This window comes from Gossypium arboreum, chromosome 5, assembly GCF_025698485.1.
Source record: "Gossypium arboreum isolate Shixiya-1 chromosome 5, ASM2569848v2, whole genome shotgun sequence".
Lineage (NCBI taxonomy): Eukaryota > Viridiplantae > Streptophyta > Magnoliopsida > Malvales > Malvaceae > Gossypium > Gossypium arboreum.
In genome coordinates, this window is record NC_069074.1 from 8,858,223 (window position 1) to 8,878,726 (window position 20,504).

At 32.1% G+C, this 20,504-nt stretch overlaps 2 protein-coding genes across 2 annotated transcripts; both read left to right on the forward strand.

The window, feature by feature from the left end:
* The first annotated feature begins 2,860 nt into the window (after positions 1–2,860).
* LOC108452942 (twinkle homolog protein, chloroplastic/mitochondrial) lies at positions 2,861–15,657 on the forward strand. The gene is made up of 21 exons (XM_017750760.2): positions 2,861–3,373; positions 3,575–3,708; positions 4,763–4,818; positions 4,909–4,966; positions 5,055–5,165; positions 6,178–6,261; positions 8,159–8,239; positions 8,433–8,498; positions 8,581–8,697; positions 10,684–10,731; positions 10,814–10,899; positions 11,050–11,110; positions 11,826–12,008; positions 12,154–12,285; positions 12,433–12,494; positions 13,280–13,363; positions 13,619–13,750; positions 14,129–14,225; positions 14,294–14,428; positions 14,499–14,566; positions 15,126–15,657. Exons 1-21 carry the CDS (start codon positions 3,100–3,102, stop codon positions 15,169–15,171), a joined length of 2,115 nt encoding a protein of 704 aa, XP_017606249.1. The 5' UTR covers positions 2,861–3,099; the 3' UTR covers positions 15,172–15,657.
* A 2,047-nt stretch (positions 15,658–17,704) lies between these two features.
* On the forward strand, positions 17,705–19,485 carry LOC108452943 (berberine bridge enzyme-like 17). Its single transcript, XM_017750761.2, has one exon. It carries the CDS (start codon positions 17,759–17,761, stop codon positions 19,349–19,351), a length of 1,593 nt encoding a protein of 530 aa, XP_017606250.1. The 5' UTR covers positions 17,705–17,758; the 3' UTR covers positions 19,352–19,485.
* The last annotated feature ends 1,019 nt before the right edge of the window (positions 19,486–20,504 follow it).

Here is a 20,504-nt window from a genome sequence, read left to right on the forward strand (position 1 = left end):
TGTATATATTTGCACATCATTCAATTGATTTTGTGATAGAACTCAAACCACCGACCAAGGCATATATAGCCTTTACTTTGTAATTGTGGTGCCACTTGGCCTAATCGTTCATGACTCTTCATGGAGGTTGGGAATAAAACCCCAACACATAGACAACATCTTTCCTTGAGGGGTTTGTTGGCTCCCAAGCGGACAATAGTTTAAAGACGTCTCCCAAGAGAGAGTTCGACCTCCCCTCAACACATTCTCATGGCTGAGGAAAGGTAACTCCTAAAGGAATGTTCCATTCTTAGAAAAGTTAATGTATTTTAGCATACTTGATGTGGGAATCATTGTTCCACCAATTAAATTTTTAGGAAAGTGACTACATTTTATTATTTTAAATATTATAATTTTACTTATTTTAATTAAATAAAATAATTTGATCTAATTTTTTAAGGAAAAACAAATTGACATAATAAATTAATTGAATTCAAACTAATTGACTATATTTTCAATAACACTCAAAATTGTTGATGTCTCAATCAAAGTTACAATAAATACTTTCTAATATCAGTATTGTCAAATAAATAAAGCAAAAAATCCTATCCAATCGCTCTCAAATGTGAAATTAAGTAATTTGATACCTCTAGAAAAAAATAAAACAATATAATCAGCGCCATTTTTTAGAGTGAGCAAGTAATAACTATAAGTAACATGATAACAATTTAACGTGGTAAAAAAAAAAAATCAAAACTTATTTTAACATGTCCTGTTCATATTTCTCCGTATAATTTCAAATTAAAATCTTAGTCTAGACATGGTTGTCACTTACACATTGTTTCATTAGAATAGACATTTTCCCTTATTCTTGGATCAACAATGAAACTTGAATTTGATTCAGCCAACGAATTATTCAACAAAATCCTATTTCTTTCCTATTTTCCAAATTTACCAAATCATCATTCAATGGAAGGCACTAAGAACAGTTTATTCATCAATGGAAGTAATAGCAACATTTTGCTTTACACAATTTCACCCTATATCTTGTTAATTTTACTCATCATTTTCTTCTTCCTTACTTGCATCAAATTTTTGAATTTGAAAAATAAAACTAGAATCGAATTCTGTTGCCTCTTATTTTTATTTTTAATTTAACACATCATTCTCTTCTCCTCTCCATCAAATTTCAGGAAAAAAAAATCCATTTCCAACAATAGATATGTAAAATAAATTTAGAGAATAAGCTTTCTTACTAATTTTTTAACAGATAGCTTAAAAATAAGGGGGAACACAAAAAAATGAAAAAATAGTTTAAATATGAGGCATTTGTCGCAATTGAAATGGTGGACGACGATGTCCCTGATGGTTGACTATTGTAATTGGATTTGAATCATAGAAAGGATTAGACGGAGAAGATGAGTCGTTAAAAGAGAAAGAAAATAGTTTGAGGAGAAAAATAGATAAGAGAAAAAAAAAAATACAATTAAAACAATGGTAGAAATCACTATATATATATATATATTTATAATTGTGAATCCTCACTTATGAATTTTAAGAAAAATTAAGATGAGAAAAAAAGAATTAAATGATGATTTTGGTTTTGATGAGCACCCACATAATTCAGGATAAGTCATCACCAAGAACAACAGTGGAGGCAATAGAGTTTGTTGTCAGAATCTGAAAATTACAATAGTGAGAAGAAACAATAGTTCAAAATGAAATAAATAATAAACAAAATAGATACAAGATAAGACCTTATATAATGTTCAATAGTATTAATATTGTATATTAACACGAAGATAAATAATATGCTTTTCTATAATTTTTATCAAAATATTTATATAATTAATATTAAAATAAATAATTAATAATATATAAATTATTTTGTTAACTATATTTTATTTTTACTAATGATTTAATTTAATGCAAAATATAATATAATATAAATATTTTTACAATGTATTAATAATATATAAAATATTTTTATTTCTAAAGATAAAATTATCATTTGTGATCTATTACTTATCTATTCTTTTTTATTATTCTATCCTATCAAATAATATAATATTATTATTAATTTATTTTACTCCTTTATTCTATTTCTACTGAATAACGATTCAATGAATCAAATTACATAATTCTATTATTTCTCTAATTTATTCCAGCGATCTAATTAATAGCTTATTCTATTCCAGCCAACTGCATGACATTCATACTGATTGAGGATAAAATAAAAATAAAAATAAAAAATTAGCGCAATATTTTAGTAGGTAGTTGAAATGGTAGGAAAATTTCATTTGTAAACCTGTCTAACTAAAGGTTTAGTTTTACATATTGTTTTGTGATCCAACATAAGAATATTTGTCACTGGGGATGCTGAGATTAAGTTTTGGGGTTCTAATAAAATTTAAAAATTTTAGTAGTTTAATGACTTTTTTAAATGGGGTCTAATTAAAATATTTTTTAAGATCAATAAGAATTTTTAAATATTTTATAGTAACTTAATTAAAAATTTAAAATAAATTAAAAAGTATAATGAAAATTTTTAAAATTTAATTTCCTCTGATATTTGTCAATGGGGTTCTACGTTTTGTTTTTTATTTTTATTTTTATTTTTTTAGAGTTGGTATTTTCTTGCATTTTCAATATTGTTTAGTTAATTAGTTTTTTGTTGAGGTTTGATTAAAGGGCAATGGGTGGTGGGTAAATAAGTTAGCGGGGTAAGAATGTAATTTGTGTTTTTCTATTTTGTTGAAATAATATTTTAAAATTAAATTACATGAAGGAAATGAAATTTGACAGTTGGAAATAAGGTTTATTTTTTTCTTCTTTTGCCACAAATGAGGATTTTCAGGTGGAAAACGTCCTATTTAATGTCTTTTATTGCTTAGTTTTGAAAATGAGAAGATTAAATTATTCTAATATTTGGAGAGAGGGATTAATTTGTTCAAATTTGGAAATGAGAGGGACTGAAGAAGTTGTTTTTGGGGTATAGATAATCAAAAAAGAACAAGAACCCCTAAACACTTACTGGAAGAGGGAAAAACAGGCAGGCAGCCAAGCAAGCATACGAATGTTTGTGTAAACATATAGAAAATATATCACCCACACTGAGTGATGCTGCGTCTTCCTTCCCACAATCAACGCTTCCATCTCCTCCTCCGCAATCTCTCCTCTTTTGCCTCCAAAACTACCATTTTCATGGCCTCCAAACACTTCCTCCCTTCCCCTCTGCTGCCTCAAACCCTTTCTCCTAAACACTTCTCCACCCCCTCTAAACGCCTCCTTCCCTCCCTTTCTTCCAAACCCATCCCCAAAAACCATTCTTTCTCGCTCAGGACTAATGGGTTTTGTTCTCTTCCTTCTCCCAGTGTTTCTTCTCCCTCTCCAGGTATTTTTTTTATTTTCTGTAAATGCAGGGAAAAAAGGTTGTTGCTTGGTTGTTTATTCAGTTCTTTTTCTATTTTTTTTCTTGAAAAATCCAAATAAGAGAAGATGTATTTATGTGTTTATGCGTGCTGACACTTATATAGGTGCATTAAATTGTACTTATTGGAAGGCTTACCAGAATTCCTTTTTGTTTATCTCTAAGCTTATTCCCAAGACTTGGAAGACCAGCCCTCGGATACGCGTAGCTTGCAGATTTTGAATCATAAACTAAAGCAGCTTGGTATCGATATTACTGAGTGTGTTGCTGGGCGTGAAAACCGCTTAAAATGTCCCTCGGTATTTTCTTTTAACAATATTGTCAGCTTTGCTGCATTTCCACATTAGTTTGATTAAGTTTTGCCAATCTAATTGAGCTAGTTTGCTATTACACAGTGCCACTTCTTGGTAGTTGTAATCCAGATGATAGGTCAGAGATACCAGACTATAAATGCCTTAATCAAAATCTTGCCTTTGAGGGATATTTTATTGTTTTTAGAAAAGATGTGCTTAGAAACCAAGCAAAACATGCACATATTATGTTAAATTTGAATGTAAATAAAAGTTTTTGGTAAATAGAGCTAATTGAAGAGTCAAAACTATTGACAGACACTAGTGCACTTCAGCAACAGAAGTAATGGGCAGTTATGCCTTTCGACATGTAATGCTCCTTGAATATTCATAGATGGATGGATTCTTTCTTTTGAAAAGTTAAAGATTTTTTTATTATTTAAATAGATGATATATTAGTCTTTCTGAAAATGCTGGAAGAAAACAAAGCATTTAAAACAAATTGCCGACCGGTTTGTTACACATGGAATTAGTCAGCTCAAGGAATTTCCTACGGGAATATATTATTGTGAACATAAATGAGTTCCCTGATAAACTAGAAGATAAAATAACTTCAAAGATTTTGGTATTTATTATTATGGTAGATGGTCTTTTAAACATCTTTTTACAAAAGAAAAATCTTTGCTACAAGTTAAAAAGGATAAACCTTTTAAACGGAAAGAAAAAGATTCTGTGATAAAAAAAGAAGAAAAAGAAAAAGAAAAAAAACAAGAAAAAAATCAGAAATAGACAATGTACCCATGATATATCTACTGAAACAAGGTGATCAACTAATGTTAGAAACAATATTATAAATGCTGGCTGAAGAAAGTAGAAGTAATTAAGAGATGTGTCACTTTTTATATCCTGTCTCTCCAAGAAAATTTACATCCTACAGCCTTTTCCAACTTAGTAATTTGCCTAATCAAAATATGCTTCTGCATGAAAATCATTCAGATGGCTAAGTTTGTTTCAGGTGTTGTTTTTTGTTCTCTTTCTCTAAGTTGATATTCTTGTATGATAGTGTAATGGTGGTGAATCAGGGGAACTTAGCTTATCTCTTTTCATCAGCCTAGATGGGTATGCTACATCTTAATCTTTCTCTTTGAACTATTTCTTTTTAATTCTAGAGGGTCACTAAACCATAGTGTTGATATATCTAATTTATAGGTATTCAGCTTCATGGCTGTGTTTTCGAGCGAAATGTGGGTGGAAAGGCTACACAAAAGTAATTTGTTTCTACTCTGAGATTGATTTAGCAGTTTTTATGTGTCTATATGAAATGTAAGTGTCTCTCTATTGCCCTTTGGTTTTAGGCTGCTGCAGATGGCAAGCCATCAATTGAAAATCTCGGTCGAGTTAACAAAGTTAAGGTCACAAGGCAAATCACAGTGGAGAGTTTGCAATTAGAACCACTATGTAATCAGGTTGCTAATTTCTCCCTTTTCTATATTTTGTTCACTGAGGTTATATTGATTTAGATGTCAGTAACGTGTTTGCTCCATCTTACATGCAGTTAGGCTTGTAGGTTTTCCTTTCAGCATTTAAGCCTGTTTATTCCTATTGCAGAGTAATAGGGTTTTTTTTTGGTGCTATTGAGTTTATTCTTACAATTCCTTTATCAATACAAAATTTCCAATAGTTAGATGTACCTAAAATAACTAGTTTATTTTTCATTTTGTTTTTCTTAAATGCCTTTTGAGCTTTTCATGAAGAAACAAGTTACTACAAATTTTACTTCAAACTACTTTGCTTACAGTATGAACCCCACGTCATATGTTTACTGCACATGTGAATTGCAGTTCTCAATCTAAAGACAATATTTCTGTTATGATTAAGTTGGTAAAAGACCTGTTAAACCTGTGTATCGCAACTCCTGCTATTGCCTTTTTTTTTTCTGAAGAACTGTGGTTGGGAGGATAAGAGAAGAGTAGATATGATGTACCTAAGCCATAAACCCTCTACCCTGTATAATCTCAAACAGAATTTGAAGAAGAAATAGGAAACATTGCTTTTGCCCCGTCATCGTTCACTTGCCAAGTGTGATATTTTACAGTACTGCTTAAATATAAGTTTGTGCAAATTGGCCTACCAGTTGTGTGTTTGTTTATGTCAAGCCGTCACTCTATTGGAACGTAGAGCACTAGACCTCTGAATCTTCATTCTATCCATCAATTATCACAAAAGCTGAATTTTTTTCAACGTTGTTTAAATTCATAAATGAAACTGAAAATGTTGATATGTGTTGCTTGAATTCAAAATGCTAATGTTCAGTTGTGTTGTAAGATAAACTTCCTGGTTTACTTGTCAGCATTCTTTCTTCTGGTTTAAGTTCCAATTTAGTGAATTGTGATTCTTTGACTGGGTTAGCCATGTACAATTAATTGCTACAATGCATGAACCTTAGTTAATATATATATATTTTTGCTCCTGTTTCAGCTCACTGCTTATTTCGCAGAGCGAATGATATCTTCAGAAACACTAAAGAGAAATGCTATAATGCAAAAAAGGAGTGGTGATGAGGTAATTATCAATCTTTTTTCTTGTAAGTATAAGCTTAGGGTGCTGGCTACAGGGAGTAAGTCTTATCTTGTAGCTTTCAGTGTGCTTTTGAGATAGATTCTGCGCAGGAAGTACTTTTGTTGCATACCCTATGATTGTCCCAAAGTCCACCCTTCTTTGGTAATTTCAGGTTTACTTCATAAAAAAAATACGATTTGAACACATTGATTGGTTATTATTTTTAAAACGGGTCAAATTTTGCTATTAGACCTTGTACTTTGTGTAAGTTGTGTATTTAGTACCTGTCCTTTAATTTAATCAATTTTAGTCCCTGTACTTCTTGAATTTTGAAATTTTAGACCTAATCCAATGGTAGCAATTAAATCTGTTTGGTTAAATTATGTCATTAGTCCCGTATTATGCGTGAACTTTTAGATTTAGTCCATGTTCACCAATTGGATCATTCTTAGTGGCTATATTTTTTGAATTTCAAAATTTCACTCTTAATACAAATGATAGTCGTTAAATCTATTAACTGATTTTTTGTGAGTAATATATGAAAATAACAAAAAAAAAAACATGGCATTACATATGTGATAATATGTTTGACACATCAAAATTTAAAAAAAATAGAACTTAGCTTAACGAATTTAATAGCTATCATTTGGTTACGACTAAAATTTTTCAAGTTCTAAAAGTACAGGGACTGAAAGTGACCAAACTAAAGTATAGGTACTAAATCTACAACTTACGCAAAGTGCAGGGTCTAATTGCCGTATTTGACCATTAAAAAGCGTACTACTGGTTAGGTTTCTTCTTCTTATAGCCTTTTGACATCCTTCTTGCTTTAAGATCTCGAGAATAGGCCCCATGTTTTTTATTAACATTTAGATATTGATGAATGTTCTTTGTTATAAAGAGCGATGAGAAGATATGATTCCAACTTATGCAGGAGGGATTTGGGGAAATGTTAAACTACTTGGATTTTATGGTCAGTTATGAGTAGAAATTGGGCATTATTGGGGTTTATTTAGGGATAATGCCATAGTGGTTGAATTAGATTTGATTTGATTGAGGTTTAACAAAAAAAAAATTGGATTTGAAGACACAAAGTTGCTGGAAACTCTGGTGGCAACAGGAAGATCATGGGTTAGTTTCTGACTTGATGGGCTTGACTAGTGTGTATTCATATGTGAATATGGGATTATTGGGTAACCATTATGGTGAAATTATAAAAAGAAATGTGATTTAGATTGCAGAGAAGGGAAACACTAGTCTCGAAGAAGAGTTTCAGGTGCTACGAACTGCTACTTGCGAATAATGCTGCCAAACTGAGGGAGTAGTAGACAATGCTGCAGACCATCCATTTTAGTAAACCAAATAATTTAGTACTTTATTAAACCAAAGCTTGATATTATTAAGAGAACACGGATATTTATAACAACTGCTAGATTCATTCTTATACATCTCAAAACTATTGTTTTATTGGAGACTAACTAGTACATAAGAAAATAACCAACTTGGACTCCTAAAAAGCTAACTCCTAGAAGTTCCTAGCATAATCTAAATACAAGAAAACTTCATTCCATGGTTCATGATTTGCGGAAATTATGGTTCTTCCTCTCTATATGGAAATAATTGGAATTACAAAGTGAGACCTAAATTTTTAATAGTGACATTATAAAGCAAAGCTCCTTCTGTGGCAGCTACTGAAGCCTTTGGTATGTTGGCTGGTCTACCTTACCTTGATAGTTGGGAGGGTGTATTTATTTTATTATAAAGAACTGTTTTTTCATATTAATAAGGTTAAGGTTTTAAGATTTCAAGGTTGATGTTTCAATTTTTGTTTCTTAATGTAATCAATGCAAAACAATTGCTATATTTTTTTTAGCTAATTACTCTTAAAATTTGTTGACAGATTGCTATTGCATTCACTTATTGGCGTAATGGAGAACTTGTAAATTGCAAGTATCGGGATATAGTTAAGCGGTTTTGGCAGGTTCTTGTGAAATGTTTTTCCCCTGTTTATATTGTTAATATAGTATGTTCACTTGGAATTTGAATTCATTATCCCATAGACATTTATGCTTTACTCTTGGAGCTTTCATGTAGTTTGTAGGGCACATTTTTTAGATCTTTATTTTAAAAATTATCTTTGATTAAAATCTTATTTTACTCTTCATCAATTACAGGAAAAGGATACTGAAAAGATACTTTATGGGCTGGATGATATAGAAGATGCAAGCGATATCATCATTGTAATTCTTCGTAACTCTCTGCAGAAGATTTATTCCAGTTCTATGTTTAGTTGATGCTTATTATTTCAGCTTGTTATCATAGGTTGAAGGTGAAATGGACAAGCTTGCAATGGAGGAAGCTGGCTTCCGTAATTGTGTCAGTGTCCCTGATGGTGCACCACCATCAGTTTCTAAAAAGGAGGTTCCAGCTGAAGAGCAGGTTTCATTTGAATTTAATACTCTATATCATTTAGCTTCTCTGAATAGCAGTATTACAAATTTGTGGTCAGCCATCATATACTAAGTAGATTTTCAACATTAATGTTTCAACTATGATATAGGGAGAATCCTCTCTAATGAAGATCCTTTTGTCTCTTATCTCTCCTCATGCATGCATACCATATAAGCAATTTTCCAATTTGAGATATGGAGTGGCATAGTCAGTTAGGTATTAATAAGAATCATTTACTTTTTGGCACATGAGAGTAAATGTGCATATTTTACTTGGTGGATTGCCTGCTTACATCTCTTAAGCTAAATAGTATGTGATGAAATACATTTTATGGATTGCTTGTCTGTGATAAAATAAGTTTTATGGGTTGCTTGTTATGTTCTGCTTACATCTCTTAAGCTAATAGTATGTGATGAAATACGTTTTATGGATTGCTTGTCTGTGATAAAGTAAGTTTTATGAGTTGCTTCTTATGTTCTGTTTATGGATAGTGTAGTTTAGGGAGCTAGCAGTCCATTATTATTGTTGCAACTGTATTTGCTTAGTTTTTTGGCTATATTATTTACTCAGTCTGGCCTCTAATAATGTGGTTAGTTAAACCAACAACTTCCTGCCTCGAGAGTTGAGAAATTCCTTTATTTGGAAATTCAATTGATAGCTGCTTGTGTATTCTTCAACAGCAAAGCAATTAATGATGCATGTGTCTAGGTCCAGCAGAATGCTTTGGAGGTTAAAAGTTGGGGGTTTTGAAAAAGAGTAAAAATTTAATCCTAGACAAACACGCAAACAAAACAATAGTTAGATCCTGTATTCAGAACATGCATCTCCTCATTTTTCTCACTCATTATCAAATTATAAAATTGTTCAATCCTTGCAAGCAACTGAGCTCTGTTTATGTACCCACCCCTGGTTCATCTATAGGATAATCATGTTAGACCAACATGAGAATTGAAAAAATATGGTTAGCTCATATTAACAAGAAATTACCAGCCAGATAACAACTTATTTAAGTACAAACCTAAGATAGACTTAACCATGCTCAAATACTGAAAATTGTGTCTGAACCCTTGGATCTATGCATGAGTTCTAGCTCACAGTTGGGTGATAAAACCTGCTCTTCTGGGCTTTGTATTACATTCACTAGATACTGCCAGCTGCCTTTACAACATTGACACTCTGTTTGGTAGAAAGGATGGAAAAAATTGAGGAAAAAAGTCTACTACAAAAATAGAGTTACAAAATAGCAAATGTTGTTATGAATATCAACCATCAGACTAAAAACAATTTTTGTTCTCCCTACTAAATAAAGCCTTATTGGTTAGCAATTGTAAGCTATTTGGAGTTAAATTCATAAGTAGATGCTGTTTGTGAAGGCAATTTAATGTTTATAAAGTTTTGGGATTGAACAGCATTCTACCAGCTGAAGTGTATTATTAATGCTGTACTAGTCAGGTCTCTACATGGTTCCTCTTTTGCACCTGCATTAGAACCTTGCTTTCTTTAAACTTCGTCAAACATGTAATATATTTGGCTTTATGATGATGAAAGTATTTATGACATACGGTTCTGTTTCTCCTACTTTTGTTGATGATCACTAAAGAAAATAGGAGATAGTTAGTGAGTGTGAAGTGGAACAGCAAACTAGAATGCACTGTTCTGAATTTAGAAAATTAATGTTTGAATAAAATTTCTTTTGATTACAATATTTTGTAAATTTGCAATAACAATAAAATTTTCTTTTGTTTACAATATTTTGTAAATTTGCAATAACAATGTCGATAATGATGCATGATCTGGCCTTGGTTTTTCTTCCATCATTTTCCCTCTGTCCTAAATGATGGTTCATTTAAGTCAGAACGAATGGAATGAGAAAATTGTTGCCATTTTGGACGATATAGTATAACATTATTATTTTCATCGATATGCAAGTATAAACGTCATTCTAATGTTTCATTCATATGTTTTGAAATCTAGGACACAAAGTATCAATACCTGTGGAACTGCAAAGAGTACTTTAAAAAGGTTTGCTGGGGTTTATTTTTTGGGTCTTTCTTGTAATGTCTTCATGAACATGGCTCTAGGTTTTGATATGCATATATTGTAGGCATCTCGCATTATACTTGCCACTGATGGAGATCTACCTGGTCAAGCCCTAGCTGAAGAGCTTGCACGTCGCCTTGGAAGAGAAAGGTTTAAATGATTTTGTTGTAGTGCTGAATATATTGAAAACTTATCTTTTTTCTGTTCCTTTATTATTGTTGTTATCTGTGCTTATTTCAAAGAAAAAAACTATGCTTTAACTGCATTTCAGCATAAATATTTGCCTTCTGTGGGTGACAGATGCTGGAGAGTTAAATGGCCAAAGAAAAATGACGTGGATCATTTTAAGGATGCAAATGAGGTGATACACATGTATCTTTATACCTAGTTGTTGACTAATTTTAAAATAAAAGTTTTATCTTTAATTTAATGTCAGTTAGAATGGTTTGAAGATTACTCGTCATTTCTAGTAAACTGAACATTAGTTGATATTAAAAGTTGAGGATGTGGTACAAAAAGTTATGCTTCCTTAACAAGGGCAACGATTCTTAGAGTTCACATCTAGGGTTGATTGGATCATATCAAAAGCAACAATGCTGGGAATTTTCTTGTATTGAACTACATCTCAATAGCAACAGCACATTGATTTTAGTATATACTTCTAGCAGTCCTAATCTTAAACAGTTAGACTCCTATTCTGATTAGGATTTTGATAAATACTTGGACTTGAGTAGAAAACTAGCAAACATAACTATCAAAACCAAACTTTCTAGATGCAAAATCTGAAATTTCCTGCTAACCAGAGTATTAGAAATACACTTTTGACACTTAAAACTAAGAACCAGAAGAATAAAATAACAACCTAAAATTTTAACTCAAATAAACTTAGAGGAGACCTAAAAGCTTTAGTCAGGTACCCAAAACTTCCTATGACTGCCAAATTGAGTTTTGAACATTTGAAGCAACCTTTGAGTGCTGACATGCCTCCGAAGCACCTTTGAGGCTACCAAGTTGCAGATAAAATTTTATTCCAAAATCAGATGTTCTCACTGACAGGCTCTTAATTGTGATTACAGGTTCTTATGTATTTGGGACCCAGCGTTCTTAAGGACGTAATTGATAATGCCGAATTATATCCCATACGTGGGTTATTCAACTTTAGTAGTTTCTTTGATGAAATTGACCAATATTATCATCGAACTCTTGGATATGAATTTGGTGTCTCAACTGGTTGGAGGGCGCTGGACGACCTATATAATGTAAGCTTGATCTGTTTTTTCTCTACCTTTATATTTTAGCTTAATGTGTTCTTTATCTGTTTGTCCTTCTATATTGCCTATTGACTAGTGGTAGAGGTGATATATTATCCTTCTCAAGATCTTTCTTCTTCCTCACCTCTATCAGGTTGTGCCGGGAGAGCTGACAATAGTAACTGGTGTTCCCAACTCTGGGAAGAGTGAATGGATTGATGCTCTCTTATGTAATCTTAATGAAGGTGTTGGTTGGAAATTTGCTCTTTGCTCCATGGAGAACAAGGTCGGTCATCAAATTTCTTGTATACATCCGCAGTTTCAGTTTCACTGTTCTTGATTTTCCAACATATATGTGCAACTGTTGTAAAGGAATTACACACCCTTTTGTCTTGTGTTAACCTTTACATTTCCCCATTTTTTGTCGATCAAGGTTCGGGATCATGCAAGGAAACTTTTAGAGAAATCCATAAAGAAACCGTTCTTTGGTGTAGGGTAAGTTTAGTTGGTTCGAGTTTCTATTATTAATTGTGTATCATTGTTAGATCTAGTAAATTTTTTTCTTTATACCTGAAATCATTTGCAAACTTAATTTGTAAGAGCTTTTAGGTTGTATGGGGATGCTTAATAATTTTACTTCTCTTCGACCTTAAAATTGGCTATCTACAGGATATGTAAGAAAAATATTGAATAGATCTGAACTAATCACATAACTCATGTTTTTGGTCTGATGTGAGCGAGTGTAAGATATCCTGGTTTTTGAATATTTTAAAGCTGCATATTTTAGATAAGAATGATGATTGCCTAATTAGATTTACCCAAAGTTATGATGTAGAATAAGCATCCTAAGAACAACTCCCTCAAGAAATAATGTAAATTCTCAATTAAAATTCTCTAAAATCCAGTCATTCAAATCTCAAATATTTGAAAAGTCAGGTAACTGAATAATTCCTAAAATCAAGCCTGCTCAAACTATAATTACATAGGCATTTATAACTAAACCCAAAATCTTATATAAAACATGAAACACCAAATATAAATCATGTAGGACAAGTAACCCACAATTGAGATATTCAGAAATCTCAATAATTTAATAATCAAAATCCACCCCAAATATTATAAATTTTCTTTAATTTGATTCCAAGAGATGATTTGGAAAATTAATGAATACCTGGAAATGAAACCGGTTTTTATATGCTTGCAACTGTGGTTTCTTTGAGGTACCTTGTTTCAATATTATAATCACCAATTGGTTCATTTGCTACTTTTGCTGACAATAGCTATGGAAGCAATGTGGAAAGAATGAGTGTCGAGGAACTAGAGAAAGGGAAGAAATGGCTGAGTGACACATTTCAACTCATAAGGTAAGTTGAACACTTTAAATTATACGGTTGTTGTTCTCTTAGTAAAATTTTGACAAATGATTGAGACTTAGTTTTTCGTTTTCTTTATTTCTAGTAAAATTATCTTTAATTTTTTGTGTGTTCTTTGGGGGGAGGTACTGAATTTACAGTTCAGTAAGGTTTGGAGGCTTTAAAAATGAGGCCTTGTATTCTCTGATGGTTGTGATTTCTCTCTAAATACTGCTTTCTAGATTTATCTCATTGGTTCTGGAATAGGTGCGAGAATGATTCTCTTCCAAGTATACAGTGGGTTCTTGAACTTGCAAGGGCAGCGGTTCTAAGGCATGGTGTTCAGGGTCTTGTAATTGATCCTTACAATGAACTAGATCATCAGCGCCCAGTTAGTCAGTGAGTTCTTTCTACACCATGTTTTGCCTTATAGTTTGATGATGTGCTTTGAATTTTCCATGATTACATGTATATTGTTTATTTGTTTTCTTTACATGCCAATGGCTAAACCAGCTTGACAGTTGATTAGTTCAGGGACATCTTTCCCCTCCTCAAAATTTGGAGCTTTGAGTATGTTGGTGTTTTTTTTTTTTGCTTAAAATCATATACTTTTATAGAATTGCTCACAAAGTGTCCTGGTTCTATCCTAGTGGGATTCATGAGCAGACTAACAAAGCTTCATAATTTTTCAAAACTGTCTTTACTTTTGCCCTTTCTGAGTGCTCATTTGCTGGCTGTCTATATATCCCATTTAATAATTTCATTTCTCCATAACAGGACTGAAACGGAGTATGTAAGCCAGATGCTTACGAAGATCAAGCGATTTGCTCAGCATCATTCTTGTCATGTCTGGTTTGTTGCACATCCAAGACAGGTTGGCCCCCCTGAGTTATCTTTTCTTGATTGATATCTCTGTGTATTAATTTAATGTTCATCTATCAGTTGCACCACTGGATTGGGGCTCCTCCTAATCTCTATGACATCAGTGGAAGTGCACACTTCATAAACAAATGTGACAATGGAATTGTTATTCATCGAAATCGGGATCCTGACGCTGGGCCTGTTGATCTAGTACAAGTGAGTATTGTCACAAGATTGTCTTTATAAGAAATCTTGTACTTTCTGTTACTGAAATATGCTTTTGCAGGTTTGTGTGCGGAAAGTTCGAAATAAGGTTGTAGGAAATATAGGCGATGCGTTCTTGTCTTATGATAGGTACATGACATGACACCATATTCATACTCCATTTCGTTTTTTCTGTCTTTGGTAAGGCTTTTATGTTTGTGATAAACAAACCAAACTTGATTAGAAACACAAAAGGGCTAACAGCTGTTGAGCATTCATATCATTGTTGGACCAATGAATTTCCAGTACTTAACAACTTAGCCTTTTGGAAGTGATGCTCTACCACTAGCATATTCGAGGTTGATATGAAGCATGTATCTCTGATGTATTTGTTAATTTGAGAAACTTTTGGTGATATGGCATCATGAAAATAAGAGTGAGACCTTCGACCTCTCTTACTACATCACTGAATCATCATATATGTACTTCTTCCATCCCTGTCTAAATTCCAGTAGATAGTTGTTTTTTTGTTTCAGGCACAAAAAACATTGTTTATCAAACGTACCTGTTCCCTGATTGCTGAAGATAACATTAAATTGGCCTTGTTATAGGAAAAGAAACTAGCCTGCTTGAATTCTTGTGGATCTCTTTGTTTTTTTTTAATGTAATTATTTATTCAAAGTGGTCTTCTTTAAATTAACTTTGGCAGGGTGACGGGTGTATATAACGACATTGATGAATCACAAAAGAAGTGATAGGCCATGGTGATTGTTCAATTGTGGGCTTAAAAATTTTGTATAGTACGACCATGGATTATGCATCTGAAGTCTTCTTTCCTGGTGAAATGTGTACAATTAAAATGTTGCCACCAAGGAGCTGAAAGGCTTGTGAATATGTTGCAATGGTGGGCAGGAGGCAGCGGTAAGCAGACGGGAAGAGTTGTTGAGTCGGTTCTAACTGATATTACTGGGGTGTACGTTGATTTTCTTTATCAATAGAATTCAGGAATTTCTCTTGCTCATATCATTGCAACAGTAGTTGTTTGGCAGTCCCTGTTTCTTTTACTACTATTTTTTAATGCTCCCTTGTAATTGGCAGAGATCATTCATGTCAAGTGGGGCAGCATGAGATGATGTGATGATGTTATGAAAAATTTCAATGCTGAGACTTTAAAAATGATCAATCTAGGACTTGGTACTATGAAATTGTTTATCAATGTGTATGTTGCTTCAGCTTTAGAAGGCTTCTTTTGCAGTTTACATGCAAATCATAAAGAGTTTTACATCAGAAATGAAAGTGATTTATGTTTATTCATGTTATATATTTGCTTACAAAAATTTCCAAATGTCTATTTTTTTTGTTTGGTGTAAGTGTTGGACAACTATGAGGGCTATTGTTTGAGAAAAAAAAATGTCAATAAATCAAAACTTGATGGTCTTAAAATACAAATCTGATTTCAGTTTTATGACACTGACATCACTAATTCTGTATGGTGATGTAATAGGCAATCTTAGGTCCAATAAATGGAAAATCTCAGCATTTCGATTGAATAATTCTGTTTATTTATGGAATTCTTTTATACTGCTGAGAATGAACACAATAAATTTGTACCATAAATATAAATCCAGAAATATTTAAAGAAAAATCAAATAGTGCAGCCCATATGTCTGCTCAAAATAATTATATAGAACAAGGAAATGGTGCTTTATTTACTTAATTTTCCCTGATTAGACTTTCTATAATGACCATTTGCTTACCACCATCAACATTTCCTTAATCCAGTAAACAATTTTTTTTTGTTTGTTGTCCTACTACTATCAGCTTTAGAGCACTCAAAATTTCAACAAATTAATTTCTCTAATTGGCCCAAAATAAGTATATATTATTTATTTAGATAATGCATCGGTTTAATTTTTTTAAGGACAAAAAAAGTCCTTTATTGGCTACGGTTGCTGCCGGGTAAACTGGATAGAAGCCGAATTTAATAATACCTGTTGACCATCCGAAAGTTTATTAATTATATTTTTATTGTCGAGATTTATTGGTTAAAATTATTATCTAGCACTCATCATTTGATACAAAAATATGTTATTATTATTATCCTATTTTATTTATATAATATAAGGATATGCATCATAGTTTTAACTTTATTTTCAAGTTAAAAAACTCCATTTATTTCACTGTGGAAACTAAGCGTATTAAGTTTGCATTTGATTAAAATTAGGTAACGTTGCAATTTCAACCTATAATTTAAAATTTAATACACTAAACGGAAAATAGAAGAGTTTCGGGCATCATCAACTTCAAAGAATTAGCACGTTATTCAAACTTACGATTTTATTTTTCTATTTTTTATTTAATCTTCGCACCTACACTATTTTTCTAAGGATAGAAAAATCTTAATTATCTTATGGATTTTGAATCGATTCATTTCGAAGTAAAAGTTTTTGTTTGAAAAGTGGATATGGGATAGGGTGAATTTTTTTCTTTTGGATAATGAGTATGAATCGGCTTTGATAATTGCATGCCTGGCCTTGACCCACTTTATTATATAAAATTATTGTTTTATCCTTGTATATATAAACTATTAAAAGGGTAAATACGTAATATATAAAAATCATATGTTTTATGATTAAATATTTTATTTGAAGAATTATGTTTTAATATTTACTTGATTTTAAAAAAGAATGAGAAAAGATTAAGATAACTAGCAAAAATTAAATTGAAGTAGAGCAGTAGTGGATTTAGCATTATTCACCCCGCCTCATTCCATTTCCATCCCTAAATCTTCCACTATAGTTTTTGGTTCAAAAAGTTAACAATGTATTTATTTAAAAGGCGACACATTCAACCATTGAAAATATGTTACATATTTTTTTTTCCCTCATGTCATTGGTAATAGTAATGTGGTTGATTGACTTCAACCGAATAAATAAATATCTAAATTTATTTTAATCCGACAATAACTAATCATGATTCATCTTATACCTAATTCGAACATTACAAAAATTATAGATAATTATTATAAAAATATTTGCATTGATTTGTAGAGGTTAATATGGGATTTAGGATTTAATTTCTAAACAAACATAATAAAATGTTTTAAAATATAAAATACCGTACTACTAATAATCTATATAAAAAGAAAAGTCTGACCCTTAATTAATGTATTAATTATATAGTAAATTTAGAACAAATTTTGTGGCAAAAAATAATGCGAACAAATTTAATAATAAATTCATGGCAATGTATTAATTTTCTATAAATACAGCACATATAGGAAGGACAGTGCAGAATCGAGTCAGCTGAATCAAAGTTGATTTTGCAGCAGAAAAATAAAAAATGAGAGGTTTACCCATCCTTGTTTCTATCATTTTGTTTTCGATTTCATTGGTAACATCTAAATCTTACCCTAATTCAGTTGTTGATAATTTTCTCCAATGCCTTCCCAAGCACTATAGCAACCCTTCTAAGCCAATCGCTAAAGCCATATACACTCCCACCCATCCTTCCTTTCAATCTGTTTACGAGCTCCATACTTACAATCTTAGAGTTCTAACGCAGGCCAATGCTACTCACAAACCCATGGCCATCGTTGCTGCTCTGCATGAATCTCATGTTCAAGCTGCTGTTATTTGTGCCAAGGAATCGGGTTTGCAAGTGAGAACCCGAAGCGGCGGACATGATTACGAAGGTCTCTCTTTCAGCTCCTCGGTCCCATTTGTCATTATTGACCTTTCTAATCTTCGGTCTATAAAGATCGATATGAAAACCCAGACTGCATGGGTTCAGGCAGGGGCGACTACCGGTGAACTCTACTATCGAATTGCAGAGAAAAGCAAGGTCCATGCTTTCCCTGCTGGTGTATGCACTACTCTAGGAATTGGTGGTCATTTCACTGGTGGTGGCTACGGTAACATGCTAAGAAAGTTCGGCCTTTCAATAGATAACGTCGTGGACGCTCAATTGATCGATGCTAAGGGGAGAATCCTTAATAGAAAGTCCATGGGAGAGGATGTGTTTTGGGCCATCAGAGGCGGCGGTGGAACTAGCTTCGGAATCATTCTCTCATGGAAGATCAAGCTGGTTCGAGTCCCTCCTAAAGTTACTGTTTTCCAGGTAGCAAAGACTTTAGAGCAAGGTGCAACCGTTCTTGTTCATAAATGGCTTCAAGTTTCCCACAAACTCGATAAAGATATTTTTATTCGAATCATGCCAGTAACCGTTGATGGAACTGGCAATGGCAACAGCACTGTTCGAGTTTCCTTCATTGGCCATTACCTCGGACGAATTAACAGGCTTCTTCCATTGGTGAATGCGAGCTTCCCCGAATTGGGTTTACAAAGAAAAGACTGTACAGAAATGAGTTGGATCGAATCCACCCTTTACTGGGCCGGCTTCCCTATTGGAACATCCACCGACGTTTTACTGAACAGAGTGCCGAACAAAGTATTCTTCAAAACCAAATCTGATTACCTGAAAAACGTGATGCCCAAGGCAGGTTTGGAAACCCTGTGGAAGGTAATGATGGAGATAGGGAACATGTGGATGCAAATGAGCCCTTACGGTGGGCGAATGGCTGAGATTTCAGAGTCCGAAACAGCATTCGCACATAGAGCTGGAACCCTTTATATAGTTCAGTACACTGCGCACTGGTCGGAAGGGAGCAGTGAAGCCACCAAAAAATACGTAGAGTTAATGAGAAAATTGTACGCTGAGATGGCCCCATACGTATCGAGTAAACCAAGGGAGGCATTCCTCAATTACAGGGACCTTGATATAGGCAGCAATAACACAGATTTTGAGGCTGCAAAAGTATATGGGGCTAAGTATTTCAAGGGGAATTTCCAGAGATTGGCAGAGGTGAAGGCCAAGATAGACCCTCATAATTTCTTCAAAAATGAACAAAGTATTCCGCCATTTCCGTCTTTTTAATTAAGTCAAAGTGATAATGTAGCTGCTTTTTTTTTTTTTTTTAATATTTGCAAGTTAAAAAAAACACCCCGATTATATGGTACGTCACTTCGCTTGAGAATTCATTGCTATATCAGTCCTCCTAAATTGAATTTCATCTTGTCTTTCCGGATCATACACATAAATACAGATTTCAACCTCAAATAACGATATATGCGCAGTGGAAAAATGAAAAGAAATTAAGAGTTAAAAAATGCTTGGTACAGTACAAAATATATCAGATTTCTTTCTCAATATACACATATTAGTTCCTTCAGCAATTTTTTATATTTGGCATTAAACTAAAGGAAGTTGGCCCATGTTCATACCTTTTTGGCTTATTTGTTCATAATTTAATCCCTCTTTCAATTATTTTTGAAATCAAATTTACGATATTCATCCTTATTAAATTTTAATTATTACATTTAGTTCTGAAGTAATCGCTTATTAACAGTGAATTTAAATTTTAAAAAGAATATTGTCTCAGTAAATTTAATTAAATTTATCTCTAATAATATATATTAACAATGTAAATAAACCCTTTTTTATTTTGCAGATTTTTTAGGTTAGTTTAAATGGTTTCATATGAATATAATTAATCAAAAGTAAAATATGGTAATATTATTTTTAAAAATGACATAAAGTATGCCTTAAACATTTGATCTACCTTTTAATGAGCTTACAGAATGTGAAGAATTAGTTCTTGAGTTCGCTTCTATAGATACTTTAAGAAATCAAATTAAATATATATATATATATATATATATATATATATATATATGATATATATATTCTTTTACTTTTTCTATATTGATTAAATAAATTATTTAAAATTTACAATAGGTATAGGTTTATATAATAACGATAATTTTAACATGACTAAATACATATTTGGTATATATTAGTATTAATCTATAAGAAAGAACTTAAATATTTGTTTTGTTAAATTAATATTGTATATAAAAATAACATATATGATTTTTACAATAATTATAATTTCATAAATAAAACTAAAAATCAAGCTTTCATATATATATATATATATATATATATATATATATATGAATCATTATATTTGTTAAGCATTACAAACCTTAAAAATTATTTTAAATTAATAAATAAATATATACAACTT

Coding starts and splice junctions, on each gene's coding strand:
- LOC108452942 (XM_017750760.2), top strand. CDS start 3,100: ATGCTGCGTCTTCCTTCCCACAATCAACGCTTCCATCTCCTCCTCCGC. Junction 11,111..11,825: donor ATTTTAAGGATGCAAATGAG/GTGATACACATG, acceptor TTGTGATTACAG/GTTCTTATGTATTTGGGACC. Junction 12,286..12,432: donor TTTGCTCCATGGAGAACAAG/GTCGGTCATCAA, acceptor TTGTCGATCAAG/GTTCGGGATCATGCAAGGAA.
- LOC108452943 (XM_017750761.2), top strand. CDS start 17,759: ATGAGAGGTTTACCCATCCTTGTTTCTATCATTTTGTTTTCGATTTCA.